General features: G+C 37.7%; 3 protein-coding genes across 4 annotated transcripts; 2 read left to right on the top strand and 1 right to left on the bottom strand.

The window, feature by feature from the left end:
- Nucleotides 1–6,938: 6,938 nt before the first annotated feature.
- Nucleotides 6,939–8,743, top strand: LOC145009801 (uncharacterized). Of its 2 annotated transcripts, none has more exons than XM_078968433.1 (2): nt 6,939–7,913; nt 8,493–8,743. In XM_078968433.1, the coding sequence occupies exon 1, from the start codon at nt 7,083–7,085 to the stop codon at nt 7,899–7,901; it is 819 nt and encodes a 272-aa protein (XP_078824559.1). In that variant the 5' UTR covers nt 6,939–7,082; the 3' UTR covers nt 7,902–7,913; nt 8,493–8,743. The 2 variants fall into 2 exon arrangements, with proteins under 2 accessions (XP_078824559.1, XP_078824558.1); XM_078968432.1 differs by having other exon boundaries at nt 6,942–7,913; nt 8,484–8,743.
- Nucleotides 8,744–9,103: 360 nt separating this feature from the next.
- ZR3 (Zim17-type zinc finger protein) lies at nt 9,104–10,488 on the bottom strand. The gene is made up of 2 exons (XM_078968434.1): nt 10,337–10,488; nt 9,104–9,762 (listed from the first exon to the last, which is right to left on the bottom strand). Exons 1-2 carry the CDS (start codon nt 10,413–10,415, stop codon nt 9,275–9,277), a joined length of 567 nt encoding a protein of 188 aa, XP_078824560.1. The 5' UTR covers nt 10,416–10,488; the 3' UTR covers nt 9,104–9,274.
- A 4,344-nt stretch (nt 10,489–14,832) lies between these two features.
- Nucleotides 14,833–19,110, top strand: EMB1691 (Methyltransferase MT-A70 family protein). Its single transcript, XM_078967312.1, has 7 exons — nt 14,833–15,001; nt 15,598–17,642; nt 17,713–17,796; nt 17,887–17,991; nt 18,079–18,187; nt 18,283–18,434; nt 18,573–19,110. Exons 2-7 carry the CDS (start codon nt 15,678–15,680, stop codon nt 19,032–19,034), a joined length of 2,877 nt encoding a protein of 958 aa, XP_078823438.1. The 5' UTR covers nt 14,833–15,001; nt 15,598–15,677; the 3' UTR covers nt 19,035–19,110.
- Nucleotides 19,111–19,330: the final 220 nt, after the last annotated feature.

Raw genomic sequence — 19,330 nt, 5'->3', positions numbered from 1 at the left:
GAGATTTCTCACACTTGGAGAGATTTGGGAGAGATTTGACATTCTTGGAGAGATTTCTCATACAAAGAGATATTTGCGAGAGATTTCACATACGTGGAGGGATTTGGGAGAGATTTAACATTCTTGGAGAGATTTCTCATACAGAGAGATATTTGAGAGAGATTTCACATACGTGGAGAGATTTGGGAGAGATTTGACATTCTTGGAGAGATTTCTCATACAGAGAGATATTAGAGAGAGATTTCACATACGTGGAGAGATTTGGGAGAGATTTAACATTCTTGGAGAGATTTCTCATACAGAGGGATATTAGAGAGAGATTTCACATAGGCAGAGATAGAGTGAAAACGATTGAGAGAGAATCCACGTGGGACAGTTGTGAGTGTCCGGCACCGCGATGCATGGTTCGTAAACCCTGTTAAGCCTTGTTTAAGGATCTTACACATTCCCGATGAGTATGCAACATGGTTTTCATCAGTTTAATTCACTGATTAGTACTAAGGCTTAGGAAATTTTTAACACAAAACTTTTCTCTAGTGATGTTTTCCCATTAATATAGCAAGTTATACAATACGAACATAACACCAACCCTAATACACAAGGTTTAATAGAGTTGACCGGCTTGACTTGATGACTTGACTTGACTCAAGATTGACGATTGTCACACTAAATTATGCCTCTAATAGGCTACATCATATGGTTCTATCTCTTTGGTTACCTCATAGCTTGATCTTCGGGTATGAATTCCTCATCCTTGGTTCCTCGCATTGTTTTCTGTTTCGTCGAGGATCATGTGGAATGCCCTTGGCCTTGGTGGCGTGTTTGGAATTGCTGCCTCGTTTTTCTTTGGGCAATCCCTAGAAATATTCCCTTCTTTGTTACATCTATAGCACACCTTCTTGTTGGACGCACACTTGCTGGCGTAATGCAATGTCTTTCCACATTTGTAGCAAGTCACCTCCTCGCTACACTTCCCGAAGTGCTTCTTTTTACACTTTTCGCACCACTTGGCTTCACCTCCTCCTCCTTTGTTAATCTTTGAGAATTTCCTTTCTTTGTTGGATTTTGAAGATCCTTCATGCTTCCTTTTCTCGCCAACTTCAGCTCTCTCCAGACCCTTCTCTCGTATCTGGGTCTCCACATTCTTAGCAACCCAGACGGTGGCTTTCAGAGTGGTAGTTTGCTTGACCATTGGACCGAAGTCCGCTGGTAATCCAAGGGAAAATTTGTTAACCTTAGAGAGTTCAGTTGGGACTAGGTAAGGAACAAGATTCATTTTCTCCGTAAAACTTGCAGCATACTCGATGACACTCATCCTTCCCTTCTTTAGATTTTGGAACTCATTGTTGATCTCCAGAAGATCCTGCTTAGAGCAGTACTGCATCTTTACCTGCACCAGAAAATCTTCCCACGGCATCTTGCTCGCTTCTCCTTTGGGCATCGAATCGGCTAGTAGCTTCCACCAGCTTAGTACTCCAGATTTCAACAGAGGAACCGCGATAGCGGTCTTTTTCCTGTTGATACACTCGCAACTCTCAAACATCGTCTCCATCTGGGAGATCCAGTTCATGACTTCCATTGGCGTCGGGCTTCCAGATAGACTCGGTGGTTTGGACGCCATGAAATCCTTGTATTTGCATCCATGTCTGTCATTTCCTCCGTCCTGGTGGTTTTTCCTAACTATCGGTGGGTTGGCCTGACCAATAGTCCCACTCCAGTTTCCCTCCTCAGTCTGCCCCTCGTTCAACTCGGGTTGTTCGATCTGTATGGTCGTTTCCTCTCGATTTTGCTGGAGCAAACGTCTGGTTTCCTCCATTTGACGATCTAACATTGCTTGGATCATCGCTTGCACTCTGGCCATTGTTATTGGTTCAGCAGTTGCTACCACAACCGATATTTGCTTAATCACTGGGGGTTGGTTTCGGTTTCCATTTGTATTCACATTTCCATTACGGGTCCTTGCCAACTTGATCTATACACCGAATAAGGTGAATCTAGATCTTTATTTAGGATTGACGTTTAAATCATCCTTATCACTCCAAAACGTTTATATGCTAGTTCTAATATCGTATTCGTACGTTCAGAATCCTAAACATATAAGGTTTCCAGATCTGGTCGGCAACAGACCATAGATCCGATCAAACTATAACATAAAGCATAACAAATCATTTAGCACATAAAAACAATTTAAGCATCATTCCTAAAATAAGCTAGTGATCACACCTCACAATCATCGCTTAGCATTCTAAGTTTAAGTCTAGAAATCTTACAAATTCCTAGTTCGCTTAAACTAACGCTCTGATACCAACTGTGACATCCCCATTTTTCACGGCCAGAAAGACCGATTTTGTTTATGCTTTATAAAAATCAAAGTGTTTCTTTTAATAAAAATGTTGCGGAATTTGTTCCCACTAAAACATGATAAATACGTTATCAAAGCATTTATGAAGAAATGTATTTTTATTCATTTTAAAACATTTGGGATGTCATCATTAATACAGAAACATAAGCATAAACAGATTTACATTAATTATATTATTGTGGGTTGAAAATCCTATGTACTCACCAGGTTTCCCAACCTGACTCACTCAGTTTATTTATATCACAAGTGTCGATATGAAGTTACATTACACTGAGAGATTAAGGAGATGTAAATCACTAGTAATATATTATGTTTAATCATCAAACAATTAAACAATCAACCTAATTACCCACCCCCATTATCTTCTTTATTCTTAAGGATCTACCCTAAGAATCAACTATTCCTCGTTCATTTATTCCTAAGGAGTATCCTAAGGAATCGGCAAGAAATCCATCGTTGTCACGGTTTACACAATGGGCACTAAGTCTGCATAGTCGCCAGGGTTTAGGCATCAAGTCTGCATGATCACCAAGGTTTAGGCACCAAGTCTGCATGGTCACCAAGGTTTAGAGTACATCGGGTGAACACATCGTTCACAACACCTACATGTTGCGAGCCTGCTAGTGTTCCACTGGACTGTCTAGAATAGTCCGTGGTTGTCATCCATACTCTGCTGAATGACGGAGCCATCATTTGGGAAAAAGGCTTCTCACATCGTCCACCTCTCACCCTCACCTCGTGGTCTATAACACCTCTCAACTCATCATTTAACTCATATTCCATCTATTATATCTACCAATGTTTACCCCAACATTATCGTAGATATAAAATACATATACATTTTAAATCATTGAAAACATGTATAAAAATGTTCATCCAGCATAGATAGCAAGTATTCAGATAATATGCACACATAGCACGTAATTTATATAAAATACTTCATATCTATGTGTAAGCTGAAAGTAACTATACACTCACCTGAAAGGTGGTAAGTCAGCACTCGGACAACACTTCGTTACTCTTAAAACAATTTTCCTCGACAAAACCTAGTATCAATACTACTAGGGTTTAGTCTAGCTATAACTGTGACAAATTAATAGTATGACTATTATTATTATATAAGTGTTAAATAACACTCAATATAACTCATAATAATAGCCCAAATAATTATTTTAAGGACCTAATAACATTCCTATAATTATTTGAAAGCTATATTAAAAATTGCGTAAGCGTAGCTCACTTATAGCGGATTTTAAAGAAAACCGGGCTTTATTTGGAGCAGCGTTTCAAAACCGAAAGACCCTTTTTCTCAGGACTCCGGGAGCCTCGGTGCTTTATTTGGGTGCTAGGGGGGTTAGGGTAGGCTAGAGAAAGAAAGAAGTTAGAGAGAGAAGTGAGAAAGGTGCAAGAAATGAGTCTATCTCGACCCCCTTTTATAGCCTGCGAGGGCCTCGCTACGTTGGGCGTTCAGAAGATCTACGTGGGGCGTAGCTTCGGATAAGGCTGCCAGGTGGTGACCTCCGGGTGGTGCGACGTGGTGAAGTATCGGACCGTACAAGAGCGAGGTACGCTAGGCGTACTTCGTTTCGGAAGTAGGGCGTAATGCAAAGGGGCTACGTGGCCTCATCCGGTGCGAGGCTTGCTTCAGCGATGGACGGCCTTGATGCCGCCACGTCATCGACCTTGCTCCAGCTTCGCAATTTTTTCCTTCCGACTTCTAAAAATCATAACTCTCGCATACGAGCTCTGTTTTTGACGTTATTTATATCCACGCGAAGGTGGGAACGTACTCTACAATTTTCGTTTAGACTCTATTGGCTAATTTTGTCTTTATTTTAAAAGTTATATTATTAACCGGCCGGAACAGGATTGGCCCGTTAAAATTCATAACTTCTTCATCCGACGTCCGTTTTCGCCTATCTTTTTCTCGTTACGCTACTCTTAGTGAGATCTTCGATTCTTATTTAGGTCGTATTGGCTAAAAACCACTCGATCTATTATTCGAATTTTGGGTTGTACACTGCTAATCCGAAACTTCGAAAAATCATAACTTCCTCATACGAAGTCAGATTTGGCCGTTCTTTTTATGGATGATCTCAGTTTAACGTATTCTACGACTTTTGTTAAGATTGATAAGGCTAAATCTCGCTCTATCGTAAATTCACTATTTACGTCGTATCGATTTTGCCGAAAAACTTCGACGGGCCCTAACTTCTTTGTTATAACTCGGATTTCGGCGTTCTTTATATGTACGGAAACCTTGTAACATATACTACAACTTATTTAAGATTATTTATTCTAACTAATCTGCTGTAGAAAAAGTCATTTTCGACACTTATTGCCTCTAATTTGACTAGCCCAGATCTGCGGCCGTTATAATTTTAGCCTTGGATTTGCAGTTTGGACGTAAAAGCTTTAGCCATTAAGCTCTGAATGGAAGTTCTGGGGTTCTGGGAGTATGCCATGCATACGAGGTCAACCTCCCTGATGGTAGTCAACATGCGAGGACTCAAGTACGCCCAACGTACCTTCGGTGTACGTCCCACGTACTCACTCTGAGTCAATTTGAGTGATTTGCCTCGATTGGGTTGAATCATTTGACTAGTTGGTTGACCAGTTTGACTTTAACTTTGATTAAGTTTGACCTTAAGGGTATTTTGGGATTTTGATTAAGATTGGTAATATGGTTGGAATATGAGACAGTTGGAGATGAGATTCGGAGTCGATACCTCATCAGCTTTTGTCTAGTTTGCGAGGTGAGTTTTCCTCATTGTACTTGTGTGTCGAAGGCACCAAGGCTGACCCATTGGTTTGATACTCACTGATATGTTGAGTATGGAATAGATATGCATGATTATGCTAGTTATTGATATGCTAGTATGGTGGATCTGTATGACTACTTGTAATTCTGTTTGCATGATTATCTGTATATGTTATTATCTGGTATACGTCGACATATTGTGTTGGATTGAGGTTGTAATGCTCCTTGCGGTAGCCAACAAACCATGAAGTATTCTAGATTTGAGCTAAGGGTCGGGTAGGGCATGTCAGACTCATACTGGGGCTCATGAGCATTCCAAATACGAGCTGAGGTTCGGGCGGTATGCCAGACTCGTACTGAGGATTTGCTGCTATTTCAGTCCGATGACTGATATGGTAAGGGATCAAGTTTGACATAAGTTGTGGGCCCCAAGGGGAAGTCGGACTTATGTTGTAGGCTCAGGGGTAATCCAGTCTTTTAGTTGTGGACCCACTGCATATTGTTATTGTATATGTTATTTGGTTATGTGATGATATTTTGGGGGAACTCACCAAGTGTTGACTCACGGTTTTGGGTTATGTTTCGGGTACTTCGGATGATTGCGAAAAGGTGAAGGCGTGACCGTACACATCATCGGTTTATGATCTATGATTTTGGGGAAACTCTGATGTCGGAAATGTTTTAAAAACTATTCTCTAAACACTTTATGGTTTTGGATTGTATATAAAAATTGTAAAATTATCATTATGGATGTTACATATTAGAGTATTTATATGTAAAAAGATTTAAGCATTGGCCCCCATTCCTAAAGCCAGACGTCTGCCACTGATTACATCCTCCAACCTAAGTGGCTTCATATGATTATATGAAGGGCTAATTATGTGAAAGTGTGATATTTTAAGACTTTCTCTCTCTTTTTTCGGCAAGATACGAGACAGCGCAGGTGGGTTCTGTTCCTAGTAAGAATAATAAAAAAAAATTAGAATAAGAATAAAATAATCATTTTCTAAAATGTTAACAATTGAAAAAGATGGTGTTAATCTCATGTCAAAGGGATGATTTTTGCAAATTATATTTCTATCATATCCAAAATATAGTTTAGGAACCGTTTTTTTTTTCTCTAAATAGAAAAGACAATGATTGATTTAAGACTTTTTTTTTTTTTTTTATTTTTTTTTTTATTTTTTTTTTATCTTGCATATAATTAGAGTTTGCTAGAGTTTTGTGAACAACTCAGAGTTATTGACTTGTCGTGTTGTTCCATTAGTTATGATATGTACTTAGGTCGGTGGGAATACGAGTAAAGTGATAACACCATGATAAGAATGATGTGAAAGTTGATGTGAACAATGAAGAATATTGTTATTTTTTCTCATCGACAGCCCCAGAGTATACATTGTACTCGACAAAGTTTGTGGGAGGGAGAAGCGGAGGCGGATTTCGTTACACACGATACACTCCCACATGCCTTAGAATAAAGATAAGTTTCTTTATTTGCACTGTTCTGTTTTCTGTAAAAGTCAGATTAATATATATCTATAAATGAAATTTAAAAGATAATGTTTTATAAAATATTTCAAATAGATATGAAAATAATATCTAAATATTAAAAAAGAAAAATTTATACACATATAAAATTAAAAATATAATTGTTTGTTGATTTGAAAAAATAAATGAAATTTAAAGATTTTTTTAAGTATTTTGGATGCTCTTGTAAAAGACTTCATCTAGAAAAGTAGGAAGTCAAAGAACAAAGACAACTAAAAAGCACAAGGACAACTAAAAGCAATTATGAAACATTAGGGACTTATTTAGAACTTTGTATTTCGACTCCACTCCCAGTCGTCCGCCAATTGAAGTTTTGAACCTTGCATCTCCCCACTCCTAAAACCCTAACTCTCTTACCCCTCTCGTAATCTTTGATACCCTAACCCTAAGATCTGCAAAAAATCTGCAACAATGTCGATGTCTAAGGGTTCCAAGATGCTCCAGTTCATCAATTACCGTATGCGAATCACGATCCAAGACGGGCGCCAGCTAGTCGGCAAGTTCATGGCCTTCGACCGCCACATGAACCTTGTAATCGGAGACTGTGAAGAGTTCCGTAAGCTTCCTCCGGCGAAAGGTGCGAAGAAGAACGAAGAACGCGAGGACCGCCGCACTCTTGGCCTTGTTCTTTTGAGAGGGGAAGAGGTAATATCTATGACCGTTGAAGGCCCTCCGCCGCCTGATGAAAATCGCGCTAAAGCCGTCGGAGCTGCAGCGTTGGCCGGCCCTGGTCTCGGTCGTGCTGCTGGCCGTGGAATCCCTACTGCTCCTTTGATTCAAGCTCAACCGGGTTTAGCTGGACCGGTTCGGGGGATTGGTGGGCCGGCTCCTGGTATGATGCAGCCGCAGATTTCTCGACCGCCTGTTCCGAATATGTCTGCTCCGCCTATGAATTACCCGCAGGCTCCGGTGATCCGACCTGGACAAATGCCATACCCTGGACAGGGTCCTCCTCCTCAGATGCCTCGTGGACCACCTCCACAGATGCCACCCCAGTTTGCTCAACGGCCGCCTGGTCAGTATCCACCTCCGCCAGGGCAATATGGACAAAGACCTATGGCTCCACCGCCTCAGATGATGAGGGGTCCGCCACCACCAGGGGGAGCGCCACGACCTGGTATGCCTGGTCCGCCTCCTCCTGCTCGACCTGGAATGCAGATGCCAGGTTTTGGACCTCCTCGTCCTGGGATGCCGCCTCCACCAAGCAACCAGCAACAACAACAGCAGTAGTAGCTTTAATGGGTACGTATGGTCCTGTATTTTTTTGCAAACGTCTCTTCTGTTCTCATATTATCATATACATTGTGCACCCAATCCCAATTATGTTAACTCCCATAGAACAATAAGTTGTAAGCTACTCTCTATCATGCTGCAAGAATGTCGCTTATGGTGTTTCAGAAGCAGTGCTTCTGTCAACATAATAATTGAACATGTAGAACCTAATAGGCTAATACCAAGTGTAGACATGACCTCATAACAGTAGATGTTGCTAGTGGTTGGAGTTGTGGGCAATCTTTAAGCAGATGATCTGCTCTTTCCTCTCCAGATTAGACTCAAGTCAACCCCATGGTTAACAGATTCATTCCTGAACCTCATGTTCAGTTCATTTGAATTCTTTTTTGGCTGCGGATATAAGTCAATTGATTGAATTTAGAAAACCACGTAAATCTGGTGATGAAACAAACTATACCCCAATGATGTAGTGATGATTATATTCTATATTTCTATTTTAACCCTGCCTGATCTCTTAGTTAATTACTTGTATTTCTATAAATGGATTTGCAGTCATCTGATTTTGTTTATGTGAAATAGTGTTTGCAGGGTGGTTTTCCTTTTGAAGTTGTTGGGAAGGAAGAGGTTTCATGCTTATAAACTGTAGCAACTTTGATGGTGGTGGATTAATGGATAGCCTTGGCCTCTGTGTTTGGTAATGGTTATATAGGTTTGTATGAGTAATTGAGTAAAGAGGTTACATTCATTGCTAGATTTTTATGACTTATGAGTACTTATGTTTTTGTTCCCTTAATTATCATTTTGCACAAGAAAGAGTTCATCATATCCTTTAAATGTCATCTTGTATTTGTATTTCACAATTTTGATCTTGGAGACAATAGTATTTGATTTAGGTCAGATGAGAAATGTGCAATGATGCCAACGTTGGTGTGAAATACTGAAATGTGAACTGAATTGGAGTAAAGTTGTCAACATATTTTAATAGCTATATAACTCGGGTGGAATATTTAGTGTCGGAAGTTTCACTAAATCAACTAAACTTTTAACAAAGTTTTTCATTCCAAGTGTGATCATTTTAATCTCTTATAAAATTTGGGTTGTTTTCATTGATGAAAATGAGATAGTTGTTAAACAACAAAATGACCAAAATATAGTTGCTTTTCAATAATTATCACTTACATGACTACCTAAAATACCAATTTACAAAATAAAAATAACTTAATGTTGTAATTATTGTGATTTTTGGCAAATTTGGTGTCCTGTATATGTGATACGTGACACAATCAGACAACCTTTTAAAAAGTCTAAATTATAACATGTCAATCATAGATCAACTTAATCCCACAATCAATAAAAAAAAAAAAAAGATTTTAATTTGATGATTTTGACATTCCAACAAGATCCTCAAGTGTAAGATTCAAAGTATCTGAATTCCCTCTTCTAACCTCCTCTCCACGAGCAGCCAAAATGTCTTCAATGCTCCCTTTCTCCCCAAAAATCCCCAAATGGTCGGCAATCAGGTGGTAGTTATCACAGCCACCACATCGAGCCACCACCACACCCTTCTCATATGATTCCCGAGAGATTGTCTTCACAGATCTGGTTTCACACACTTTGCAGGTGAACATCATTGCAAGATCATGTCGTGGAGATATCTTCAACTCAGATTTAGCACTGAAGCTGACTTCAGTCTTCTCGATTTCAGACTTCTCCGTGGATTTTGAACCCGAAGCTTCATGCTCTTCTTCTACTTCTACTGTGTTTTTGACAGGTTCTGAAAATGATCTGAATTGTTTTTTGTAGAACTGGTCACCAAGAACGAATGAATTGAGAGAAGGAAGAAAATTCGTTGAGGGATCTGAAACAAAATTAACAGCAACTTCTACTGTGTTAGGATCATTATCATATGATTTCTCAAATTCATAACTCAATAATATTCACAATCGAAAAGATTATAGTTGGGAATTTTGTTAGCAATAAACCATCAGCATCACCACAAATGAAAACGAACATCAAACTCTTAGAGATGAAATTCATAAACTCTCATTCTACTGTGTTGTTTTAGCAATTTCACAGTTTGAGAAACAAAAAACAAATTATGATCTATCTAACTTTTCCTAGCCTCTAAATATTTTATATCCACTTCACTTCATTGCAATCTCATCTGCTACTACGCATCACGAACACACAATTGCAACAAAAGAATGTAATTAGTTCATCTCCGGTTCCCAAACCAAAAAACTACAACGATTGAATGATCTTTTCTTCTATAATTTCTTCAATCTTCAACGCAAAAAATCGAATTCGTGAGAGGGAAAAGAAATTTTATATCCTAGGAATCGTTCAGTTTTAACGATGAAAACAGACGAATCGAGACAAGTTGTATAAACAGTAACAATCTAGGGTTTCGATGAATGGGAAAGAGAACTAACCGTTGCGGAGGGATATAGGAGGTTGTCTGCTGCTTGTGAAGAGAGAAAGTAATCGCCTCTGCATCCTCCACGCCGCCATCGAATTTCTTAAGTTACCAACGTTATGATCGAATTAAGGAGAACACGAAGTCTCATCAACTAATGGGTTATTTGTCAAGACACCGTAACTTGAGGACCACGTTGCAAATTTTGATTTGGGTAAATTACACGGATGGTCCATTCTGGAGGTGTAAAAAGCATTTTACGGTTTTTATTTTTAAAAATTAACTCGGAACGTCCCTCATTAGCTAAAAACTTGAATGCTTCGTTTTTAATATGCATTTTTGTTGTGTATATAGTCCATGATAGATATAAAATGGCCATAATGTTCTTTGTGTATTTCTTTTCCTATTAATTTAATGTTATTACTATTATTGTTAATTAAAAAAAGAAACATGACCCCACCTATCCCACCTTTTTAACATTGTTAATCTAATTTATGTTTTTCTCTCTCAAACTTTATATAGCATCACCAGAAATGTTCACCACCAACACCATATATCTAAGCCACTATCGGAAACATCTCCACTTCCTAGTTCCTACGGTGTACTGCCATCACCTACCGTCATCTCATATCTTTGTCTAAAACCCTAGAAAAAACAACCTAAATCTTTGTATCTGTCGCCATCAAAAACTTCATTATTTATAAACGCCTCACCTTATTTGGAACTGTAATGTGGTCGTGACTGCTACCTCGTAGGAGAAGGTGACCTATTCGTCAGATCTTGACTATCGTCGTCTCTATCGCCATCATCTTCATCTTCATGAAAACCTTCACCGTCTCAGATCTACAACATCTCGGATCTACATCTTCGTCATCACTACCAGTTCTCCTGAAAACTTCATCAATAAACTCACAAATCGGGAGGCGAGGGTGGTAGTTTGACAAAGCTCATAGATCTGATGGACGATTTGAACCATTTTTGTCGTAGAGGTGAGTTGCTTCGAACCTTCATCGTCTTAGTGTTGGAACGTCGTCGCCTTCATCGTCTTACGATTCCAATCTGAGGATTCTTTAACTCCGCCGCCTAGGGTTTCGAATGACGCCTATGTTTTGGGTTTGATTTGATTTGGTTAAGTGACGGTGGATGGTCGTTTCCATTGGTTCATAAGGTATTAGTTAGTGAAAGGTGGAGGTACCAGATTTTAAAGATGAGAGAGAGAGAGAGAGAGAGAGAGAGAGAGAGAGAGAGAAGTATGTGTGTGTGTGTGAGAGACAAAAAAAAGAGATGAAGATAAGTTGTAGTTTTAGATGGTTTTCGGTGTTGATGGATGGTGGTCGGAGGTGGCTAGAGGTCGATGGTGGCTGGAAGTGACCGGTAGTACTGCAGTTTTTGGTGGTAGATAGCTAAAGGGGTTAGAGTTAATTTTTAAGGGGGTGTTTCCTTTTCTAAAAATTATAATTAATAAAAAATAATAGATTAGTTATAAACAAATCCATAATTAATTAATAAATAACAAATAAATGGAAAAAAAAATAAATAAGGGCAAAATAGTATTTTTATGCATGGAGGGACTAAGCATGAAAGAAAAAACATACACAAGGACTATCCGAGTTAATTTTTAAAAATACGGATCAAACGTGTTTTCTGGCACCTACACGAGGGGCGATTGGTGTAATCTTTAAAAATACGTTGTTATTTCTTACATTGCAATCAAGTTCTAACTTTATCAAGCAAAACAATATTAATGTAGCAAGTTAAAAAGTTTACAATTCATAATGTGATTAATAGATATATCCTAGGAAGATATTTCAATGTACTTGGTAGGTATCTTAATAAGAAAAATAAAATTGCATTTTGCTTTATAACAACAGGAAGACATATTAGCAATGCAATTTTTTTTTTTTTTTACTAAAAGCACACTAAATAACAAAATAGTACTGAAGGCGTTAATGAGAAATATATAAGGCACACATATTGCTTTGGATCCGTCCTTAACCGAAAACTTGTAAAGAAACAAAGAAACTTATCATATTCTAAAATATTACTTGAACAAATCGTTTCTATCTATTACAAAATTGCACTTTCTAAAGTATAATATCGTCACAGGAAAATGAAAGTAGAATTATATATAAATAAATATATGAAAGTAAGTTGTTATTTCTTGCATTAAAAAAGAAGGCATACAATAAAATATTTTAATATCCGTCATTGCTTTGCTGGTGCTTTCAAGCCTTGTGGCAAACATTGACCTTTCTGCCCTTGGTATCGTTTTGGGTTGTATATGAATACTGCAACTTCTGGTGCCTTGGCTGACTTTTTATCTCCATTTTTTAAGTACAATGGTTTAATAAAAAAATAAAAAAAATAATAATGTATGTTTTATTTATTGTATCTAGCCCATAGTTGGGCTAAATGCAAAAAAATTGCAATATATTTTCCGACCTCCAACTGTTTTGACTGATTGAAATGACAAAAATGATAATTTTGACCAAAATGACAAAAGTTGGCTTAAATGGTAAAAAATGACAAAAACGGTCCAAATACATTATTTCTATGCTGAATGTGAGTTTAAAATGACAAGGATATATGTTTTTCATGGTTGAAATGAGCAAAATCACCAAAATGGCCGTTTTGACAAAAATAGACTTACTTGGTCAAAATATACAAAATGGTCCAAAGTGCATTCTTTTGTACCTGTAATCGACATTTAAAATGGCCAAAACACGACTTATCTTCTGATTAGCTCGATTGAAATGACCGAAATGATTAAATTGGTAAATTTGACCAAAATGACAAAAATAGACTTAAGTAGTCAAAATAAGCATAACGATGTAAATGTGTTGTTTTGTTTGTATAATGTAAAGTTTAAAATGACCAAAATACTAATTTTAACCTTTTTGACCGATTGAAATGAGTAAAATGAGAATTTTAACGAAAATGATAAAAATAACCTTAAATGTTCAATTTGAAAAAGGACCAAAATATTAATTTCTTTATGTTTTATCTGATTGAAATGAGAAAAATGACTAAAATGGTCATATTGGCCAAAATGTCAAAAATAGACTTAAATGATCAAAATGATCAAAACGGTTACATTATATTATTTTGTATTCGTAATGCCATGTTTAAAATAACCAAATCACCTAGTTTTTTCTATCGAACCTGGTAGAAATGATCAAAATCGTCATTGTGACAAAAATAACAAAAATAGTCTTAAATTATCAGATTGGTATATGCACTTTTTTTGTTTCACATGTGGTAGCATATGATTAATTTCATTATACATTTACTTTTTAAAATTAAAAAAAAAAAATCACATTAATATGAGCTAAAAAATGATTAGAATGATATCCATTCACATGCTCATTAATGAAGAGTTAACCCTTTCCTTAAAACAGATTGCAAGATATATTTTATTAAACTAATTCTCTTTAATTGTATTTTACATTGATACTTATTTATGTTTCCATTTACTTGCTTAATATTACCATTCTACTTCCAATTGTTTCTTTTAATATATTTTACAATAAATGGAAATAAATAGACTCAATAGCTATTAAACTAACACAAAATTAATATTATAAAAGGAATTAAGGCTCTCTTAAAAGAGGACATATTTTACAAAATGAAACCATTTTTTTATTTGCAAATGACCATCTTGTCCATTTATTTATTTATAGTAAGAAAATGATTGATTTGGTATTTTCCTCCATGTAAGACTCATCAAATTTGTCTGACCCAAAACCTGAAATAATGGATTTGAGTCCACCGGTTCCAGAGGCCTGAACAGTTGCTAGAGTGCAAGGTAGAAAGACATACCTAGCCTTAACATAGTTTCCATTGTTATTAGCCTAGGGATGGCCGTTGAGATGGTTAAGAATATCACACCCTTGAACTGCAACAATATGGCAATGATAAGGTACATCCATAATATAAAATATGACAAATTACATTTAAACTAACTTTTATTTAACAAGTCAACAACTTAATATGCTTAGGTAATTACCGACCAAGAAAAGTTTCAACAATAAAACCTCCAAGATGCATAGTTCCAGTTTCACAGCAATACCAAAAGTCACTTTTAATAGTTGTTATCATCTTTTATAAGAAAAAAGAATGAATATCCATGAATATGTATCATCCGCATTCATGAAATAAGAATTACGATTTAAATTTTACCTCAATGGAAAGGGACAGAAAATATGCTTGTATCTTTCAGCGTCTCATTAGCGGTTTCAACTGTAATAAATATGATTAGTCATTAATTTACCTATTGGATTTAGAAGGACAAAACAGTAAAAAAAAAAAAAAGAAAAAAAAGAAAACGGTTCTGATTTGATGCTGGGCCGCAGCCCAGGTCGGCCTTGCCTGGGGGCTGGGCCTGCCTTGTATATGAAGCAATATTGTTTGAAGTTAAGATCGAAATTCATTCGACAGAGATGAAATTGAAGTAAAAGAGATGAAGATGAAATTTACAAAAACCCTAAAAAGTAAAAACACACACATTAAACTTGAATCAATTTCAATTGTCGTCCAATAAAATAAAAAACTCCCTCAACCTGAAGGTTTCACATTTTACAAAATTCAAGATCTCCCGTCCCAAACGTCCCCAATTTCCTCTCTCCCATCTTTTAACTCGCAGACTACTTCACTGCAATCACCAAAGCGCCCATCTGAAAAGGTATACGCTCATTCATCCAATCAGTCATCACTGTTTCGTCGTAAATTTCATATATGTCATGGTTCTTTTGGTAGGTTTGATTTCCTACAGTTAATGAATTTAGGTTTCAGCTTAACTAATAGTCTACTGCCCTTGAGTTGCATTCGGAACCTTGATTAAGTTCATTTACTAGTCGAGTTATATATTTTAGCCTTTTAGGGTTTCAGATTGCATTATTTTGCTCAAACCTTTTAATTATCGAGCTTCATCATAACTTATTGGAATGACTTGCTCCGGTTTTTTTGAGTATAAGTGTCGGTTCCATCTCAATATATGGAGTTAAACTGAACAGAGTGAATAATGGAACTCTTTATCTTCCTGAAAAGAATGGGAGACACACTAGCAAGTTTTTTAGGTTGAATGGGGATATTTTTCAACTTCAAAATTTATGTAAATCCTGAAAGTTTTTTTGTAAAATTGATGATTACAGTTTACATTCTGGCAAGTGGCATTTATCTAAACCTGCAAAGAAATCCACACTATAATATTTCACAATGAGAGAATAATTCATTTGCTTATGATATTGATACCCTTTTGGGTTATTTTGACTTTTTCAGGATGGTGTGCTCATAGTGTGTTTTTTTCTTCATACTGTTCCATAATCCGCACTATAACATTGGAGTTAGAGGCATATTTGATGGGTTCACCTGAACGTGTAAAATCTTCTGTGAAAAGGGATCTAGAAGATAGTTCAGGTTCTAGGAGTGATAGGGCCAGAGACCATGAAACAAATGAAGCAGATGAGAGGAGAAAACGAAGGTCAGGAAAGTCAAAACAATCAGTTAGTGGAGAGGAACCTGAAGGATTAGAAAACAGTGGAAGAAAAAGAAGTAGTGAGGAAAAAAGCGAGAGTCGTAAAAGGCCAGGTGGCAGCAGCAGCAAGACAGTTAGTGAGGAGGATGAATATGAGTCAAGATCCAAACAGATGAAAAAGAAACAAGAAGAGAGTGCTTTAGAGTCATTAAGCAACTGGTATCAAGATGGTGAAGGAGAAAGCAGACATGATGGTATTGGTGGAGAAAGAAGTGAGAGAAGAAAGTCAACTTCAAAGGGTAAAGATGAAAGATTGCATGATGGAGATCTTGAAAAGCTTCAAGAAAAAGATTTAAAGAATTCCCAGAAAAAGGAAGTTAGCCGAGAAAAAGGTCAAAGAAAAAGATGGGATGATGCTAATGTGGACGAAAGCAGTGAGAGTAGAACCAGGGGTATAGATGGAAATACTGATAAAGCTGTTAAACACCCTGAAAAGGGTAAGAGTAAGGAAGAAGACAATCAGGAAAAATCATCAAGTCATGAAGATAAGGATAAACTTGATGATGAAGATGGCAGGGGTAAAAAAGACATTGACCGTGGCACCAGACGTCATCATGAAAGAGAAGAATATAAAGAGAAAGAGGAAAGATCAAAAGGGAGAGATGATAACTGGAAAAGAAGGCAAGAAAAAGACGGTGATGCCCCTTATGACTACACCCGGGATTGGGAGTCACCATCGCAAAGACGTGGCGGTGGTGGTGGTGGTGGGCGTGATCGGGTCGACCTGGAAAGGCATTCGGGTCGTCCAGGTGGCGGCAGGAAAGATGGAAACAGAACAGATGCTGTGAAAACTTCATCAAATTATGGTATTTCAAAAGATAATTATGATGTCATTGAGATTGAAACTAAACCTTTTAATCACACACGAGAAGATTCTAGATCTTCTGATTTAGTAAAAACAAACGATGACTTTGATCAATCTAATGAAGATGGTCAACAAGTCAACACAAATGTTTCTCAAGGTTCATTCAACAGAAACGTTTCTGTTAAAGTTAACAGAATGGGAAGAGGTGGAGGAGGAGGAGGAGGTGGGAGAGTTATGCGTCCTATAGGGAGAGATGGTCAACAAGTCAACCTACAAGTCCCGATGATGGGGTCACCTTTCGGACCACTCGGAATGCCGCCACCTGGCGGTTTACAACCGCTTACCCCCACCATGTCTCCGGGCCCGGGTTCTATGTCGCCAGCTGTCTTCCTCCCCCCATTTTCGCCTCCTGTCGTCTGGCCCGGAGTGCCACCTGGCGGGCCGGCGGGACCCAGATTCCCTCCAAACATCGCAACCCCGAATAATCCCATGTTTTTCAACCAACCAAGAGGAATCCCTCCAAACATACCGGGTAATAATTTCAACCCGCTAGGACCCATGGGTCGTGGACTACAAGATAAGGGGCCAGGTGGTGGTGGGTGGGTCCCGCCTAGAAACAATGGACCCTTAGGTAAAGCACCATCTAGAGGGGAACAAAATGATTATTCACAAAATTTTGTTGACACGGGTATGCGACCCCAGAATTTTATCAGGGAATTGGAGCTCACTAGTGTTGTGGAAGATTACCCAAAGCTTCGTGAGCTTATACAAAAGAAAGATGAAATTGTGGCAAATTCCGCTTCTGCCCCTATGTATTACAAGTGTGATTTACACGAGCAAGTTCTGTCCCCGGAGTTTTTCGGGACTAAATTTGATGTTATTCTTGTGGACCCACCTTGGGAGGAATACGTTCATCGAGCTCCTGGTGTTACTGATCATATGGAGTATTGGACTTTTGAGGAAATTATGAATCTCAAGATTGAGGTAAATTATTATTTTTTGATTAGTTGTAATATTATTAGTTTATTAATTGTTTATTTTGATTAATTTCCAGGCAATAGCTGACACACCATCTTTTGTGTTTCTCTGGGTTGGTGATGGAGTCGGCCTTGAGCAGGGTAGGCAATGTCTAAAGAAGGTATTTATCATGTCTTATTTTTTTTCAGTAGTGATTATCTGGATTAATCATTTAATTAAATCTTCAAATCAATTTCCTTTTGTATTGTAGTGGGGGTTTCGTAGGTGTGAAGATATATGCTGGGTGAAAACAAACAAAACCACTGCAACACCTGGATTGCGCCATGATTCCCATACTTTGTTTCAACGCTCAAAGGTTAGCAATTTGGCAATCTAAATTACCTTTTTGTCCTCCAGTCCATAATATAAATATAAAAATAATTGATGGTGAAATATGTTAAAGGAGCATTGCTTGATGGGCATAAAAGGAACTGTACGTCGCAGCACAGACGGTCATATAATCCATGCCAACATTGATACAGATGTAATTATCGCTGAGGAGCCTCCATATGGTCAGTATATATTATATTAATATTTATTATTTAATAATAATAAAAAAGTTAATACATAATTGTGAAATAATTTATTGAAAATTGAAAATATGCAGGTTCTACTGCAAAACCCGAAGATATGTACCGAATTATCGAGCATTTTTCACTTGGTCGTCGAAGGCTTGAGCTTTTTGGTGAAGACCATAATATTCGATCCGGCTGGTTGACTGTTGGTAAAGATTTATCCTCTTCAAATTTCAATTCTGAGGTACTTTTTTTTTTTTTGTTTTTCCAATTTTGCCCTTTCTGTGTTTTTTTTCAACTATGGAGTAAATTCCGATAATATTTTGCATTCCTACTATTACTCGTGTTTTTTTATTGATATGATTTTGTTGAAATCTTTAAGGGGTATGTTCGTAATTTTGCGGATAAGGATGGGAAGGTGTGGCAAGGAGGAGGAGGGAGAAACCCACCACCGGAGGCTGGTCATCTGGTGCTGACTACACCGGACATTGAAGCTCTCCGGCCAAAGTCTCCGATGAAAAACCAGCTTCAAATGCAACAGCAGCAGCAGCAACAACAGTCTAATTCTATATCCCTGACACCTGGCACTTCCGGCAAGAGGCCAACCGGAAACTCACCGGTCAACCATGGTGGACCGGGGATGATGAACCAGGAAGCGTCCGGGTCTAATATGTCCGGTCCGGTGGGTCCGTGGGGCCCACCTCCGATGGGTCCCGATGAGAGGTTTTTTGAGAATATGTATGGGTATAATGGTCCTTTTGGACCCATGGGTGGTTCAGGTGCTGGTGCTGGTGGAGAGTATATGGATTTTGAAACTCATAGAGCCATGAACAATATGTTGTAGCTACTTTTTTTTTTGATAAAATGTATGGGTATAACTGTCTTTTTTATTCAAAAAAGATCTTTGATTTTTTTTTGAAGTCAAAGTCACATTAATTGACTAATTTTTATAGGCATTAATATTGCTATTAACACAACAGAACTCACATCAAGAACTTCAACATAGAACATTTGTTGGAAGTGAAAATGACTATCTTGCCCCAGCATTCTTAATTTTGTATTATAAATTTGGTGCTGGTTTGCAAAGGGAATGAATGTGTATTGTGCCCGTTGAATAATACTTGCGTGGTGGCAACTACT

This window comes from Lactuca saligna, chromosome 8 (genome assembly GCF_052625555.1).
Source record: "Lactuca saligna cultivar CGN05327 chromosome 8, ASM5262555v1, whole genome shotgun sequence".
NCBI lineage: Eukaryota > Viridiplantae > Streptophyta > Magnoliopsida > Asterales > Asteraceae > Lactuca > Lactuca saligna.
The sequence above is the reverse complement of the archived record's forward strand: the minus strand, read 5'-3'. Positions and strand labels throughout refer to the sequence as shown.

Coding starts and splice junctions, on each gene's coding strand:
- LOC145009801 (XM_078968433.1), top strand. CDS start 7,083: ATGTCGATGTCTAAGGGTTCCAAGATGCTCCAGTTCATCAATTACCGT.
- ZR3 (XM_078968434.1), bottom strand. CDS start 10,415: ATGGCGGCGTGGAGGATGCAGAGGCGATTACTTTCTCTCTTCACAAGC. Junction 9,763..10,336: donor TCCTATATCCCTCCGCAACG/GTTAGTTCTCTT, acceptor ATTTTGTTTCAG/ATCCCTCAACGAATTTTCTT.
- EMB1691 (XM_078967312.1), top strand. CDS start 15,678: ATGGGTTCACCTGAACGTGTAAAATCTTCTGTGAAAAGGGATCTAGAA. Junction 17,643..17,712: donor TTATGAATCTCAAGATTGAG/GTAAATTATTAT, acceptor ATTAATTTCCAG/GCAATAGCTGACACACCATC. Junction 18,188..18,282: donor CGCTGAGGAGCCTCCATATG/GTCAGTATATAT, acceptor GAAAATATGCAG/GTTCTACTGCAAAACCCGAA.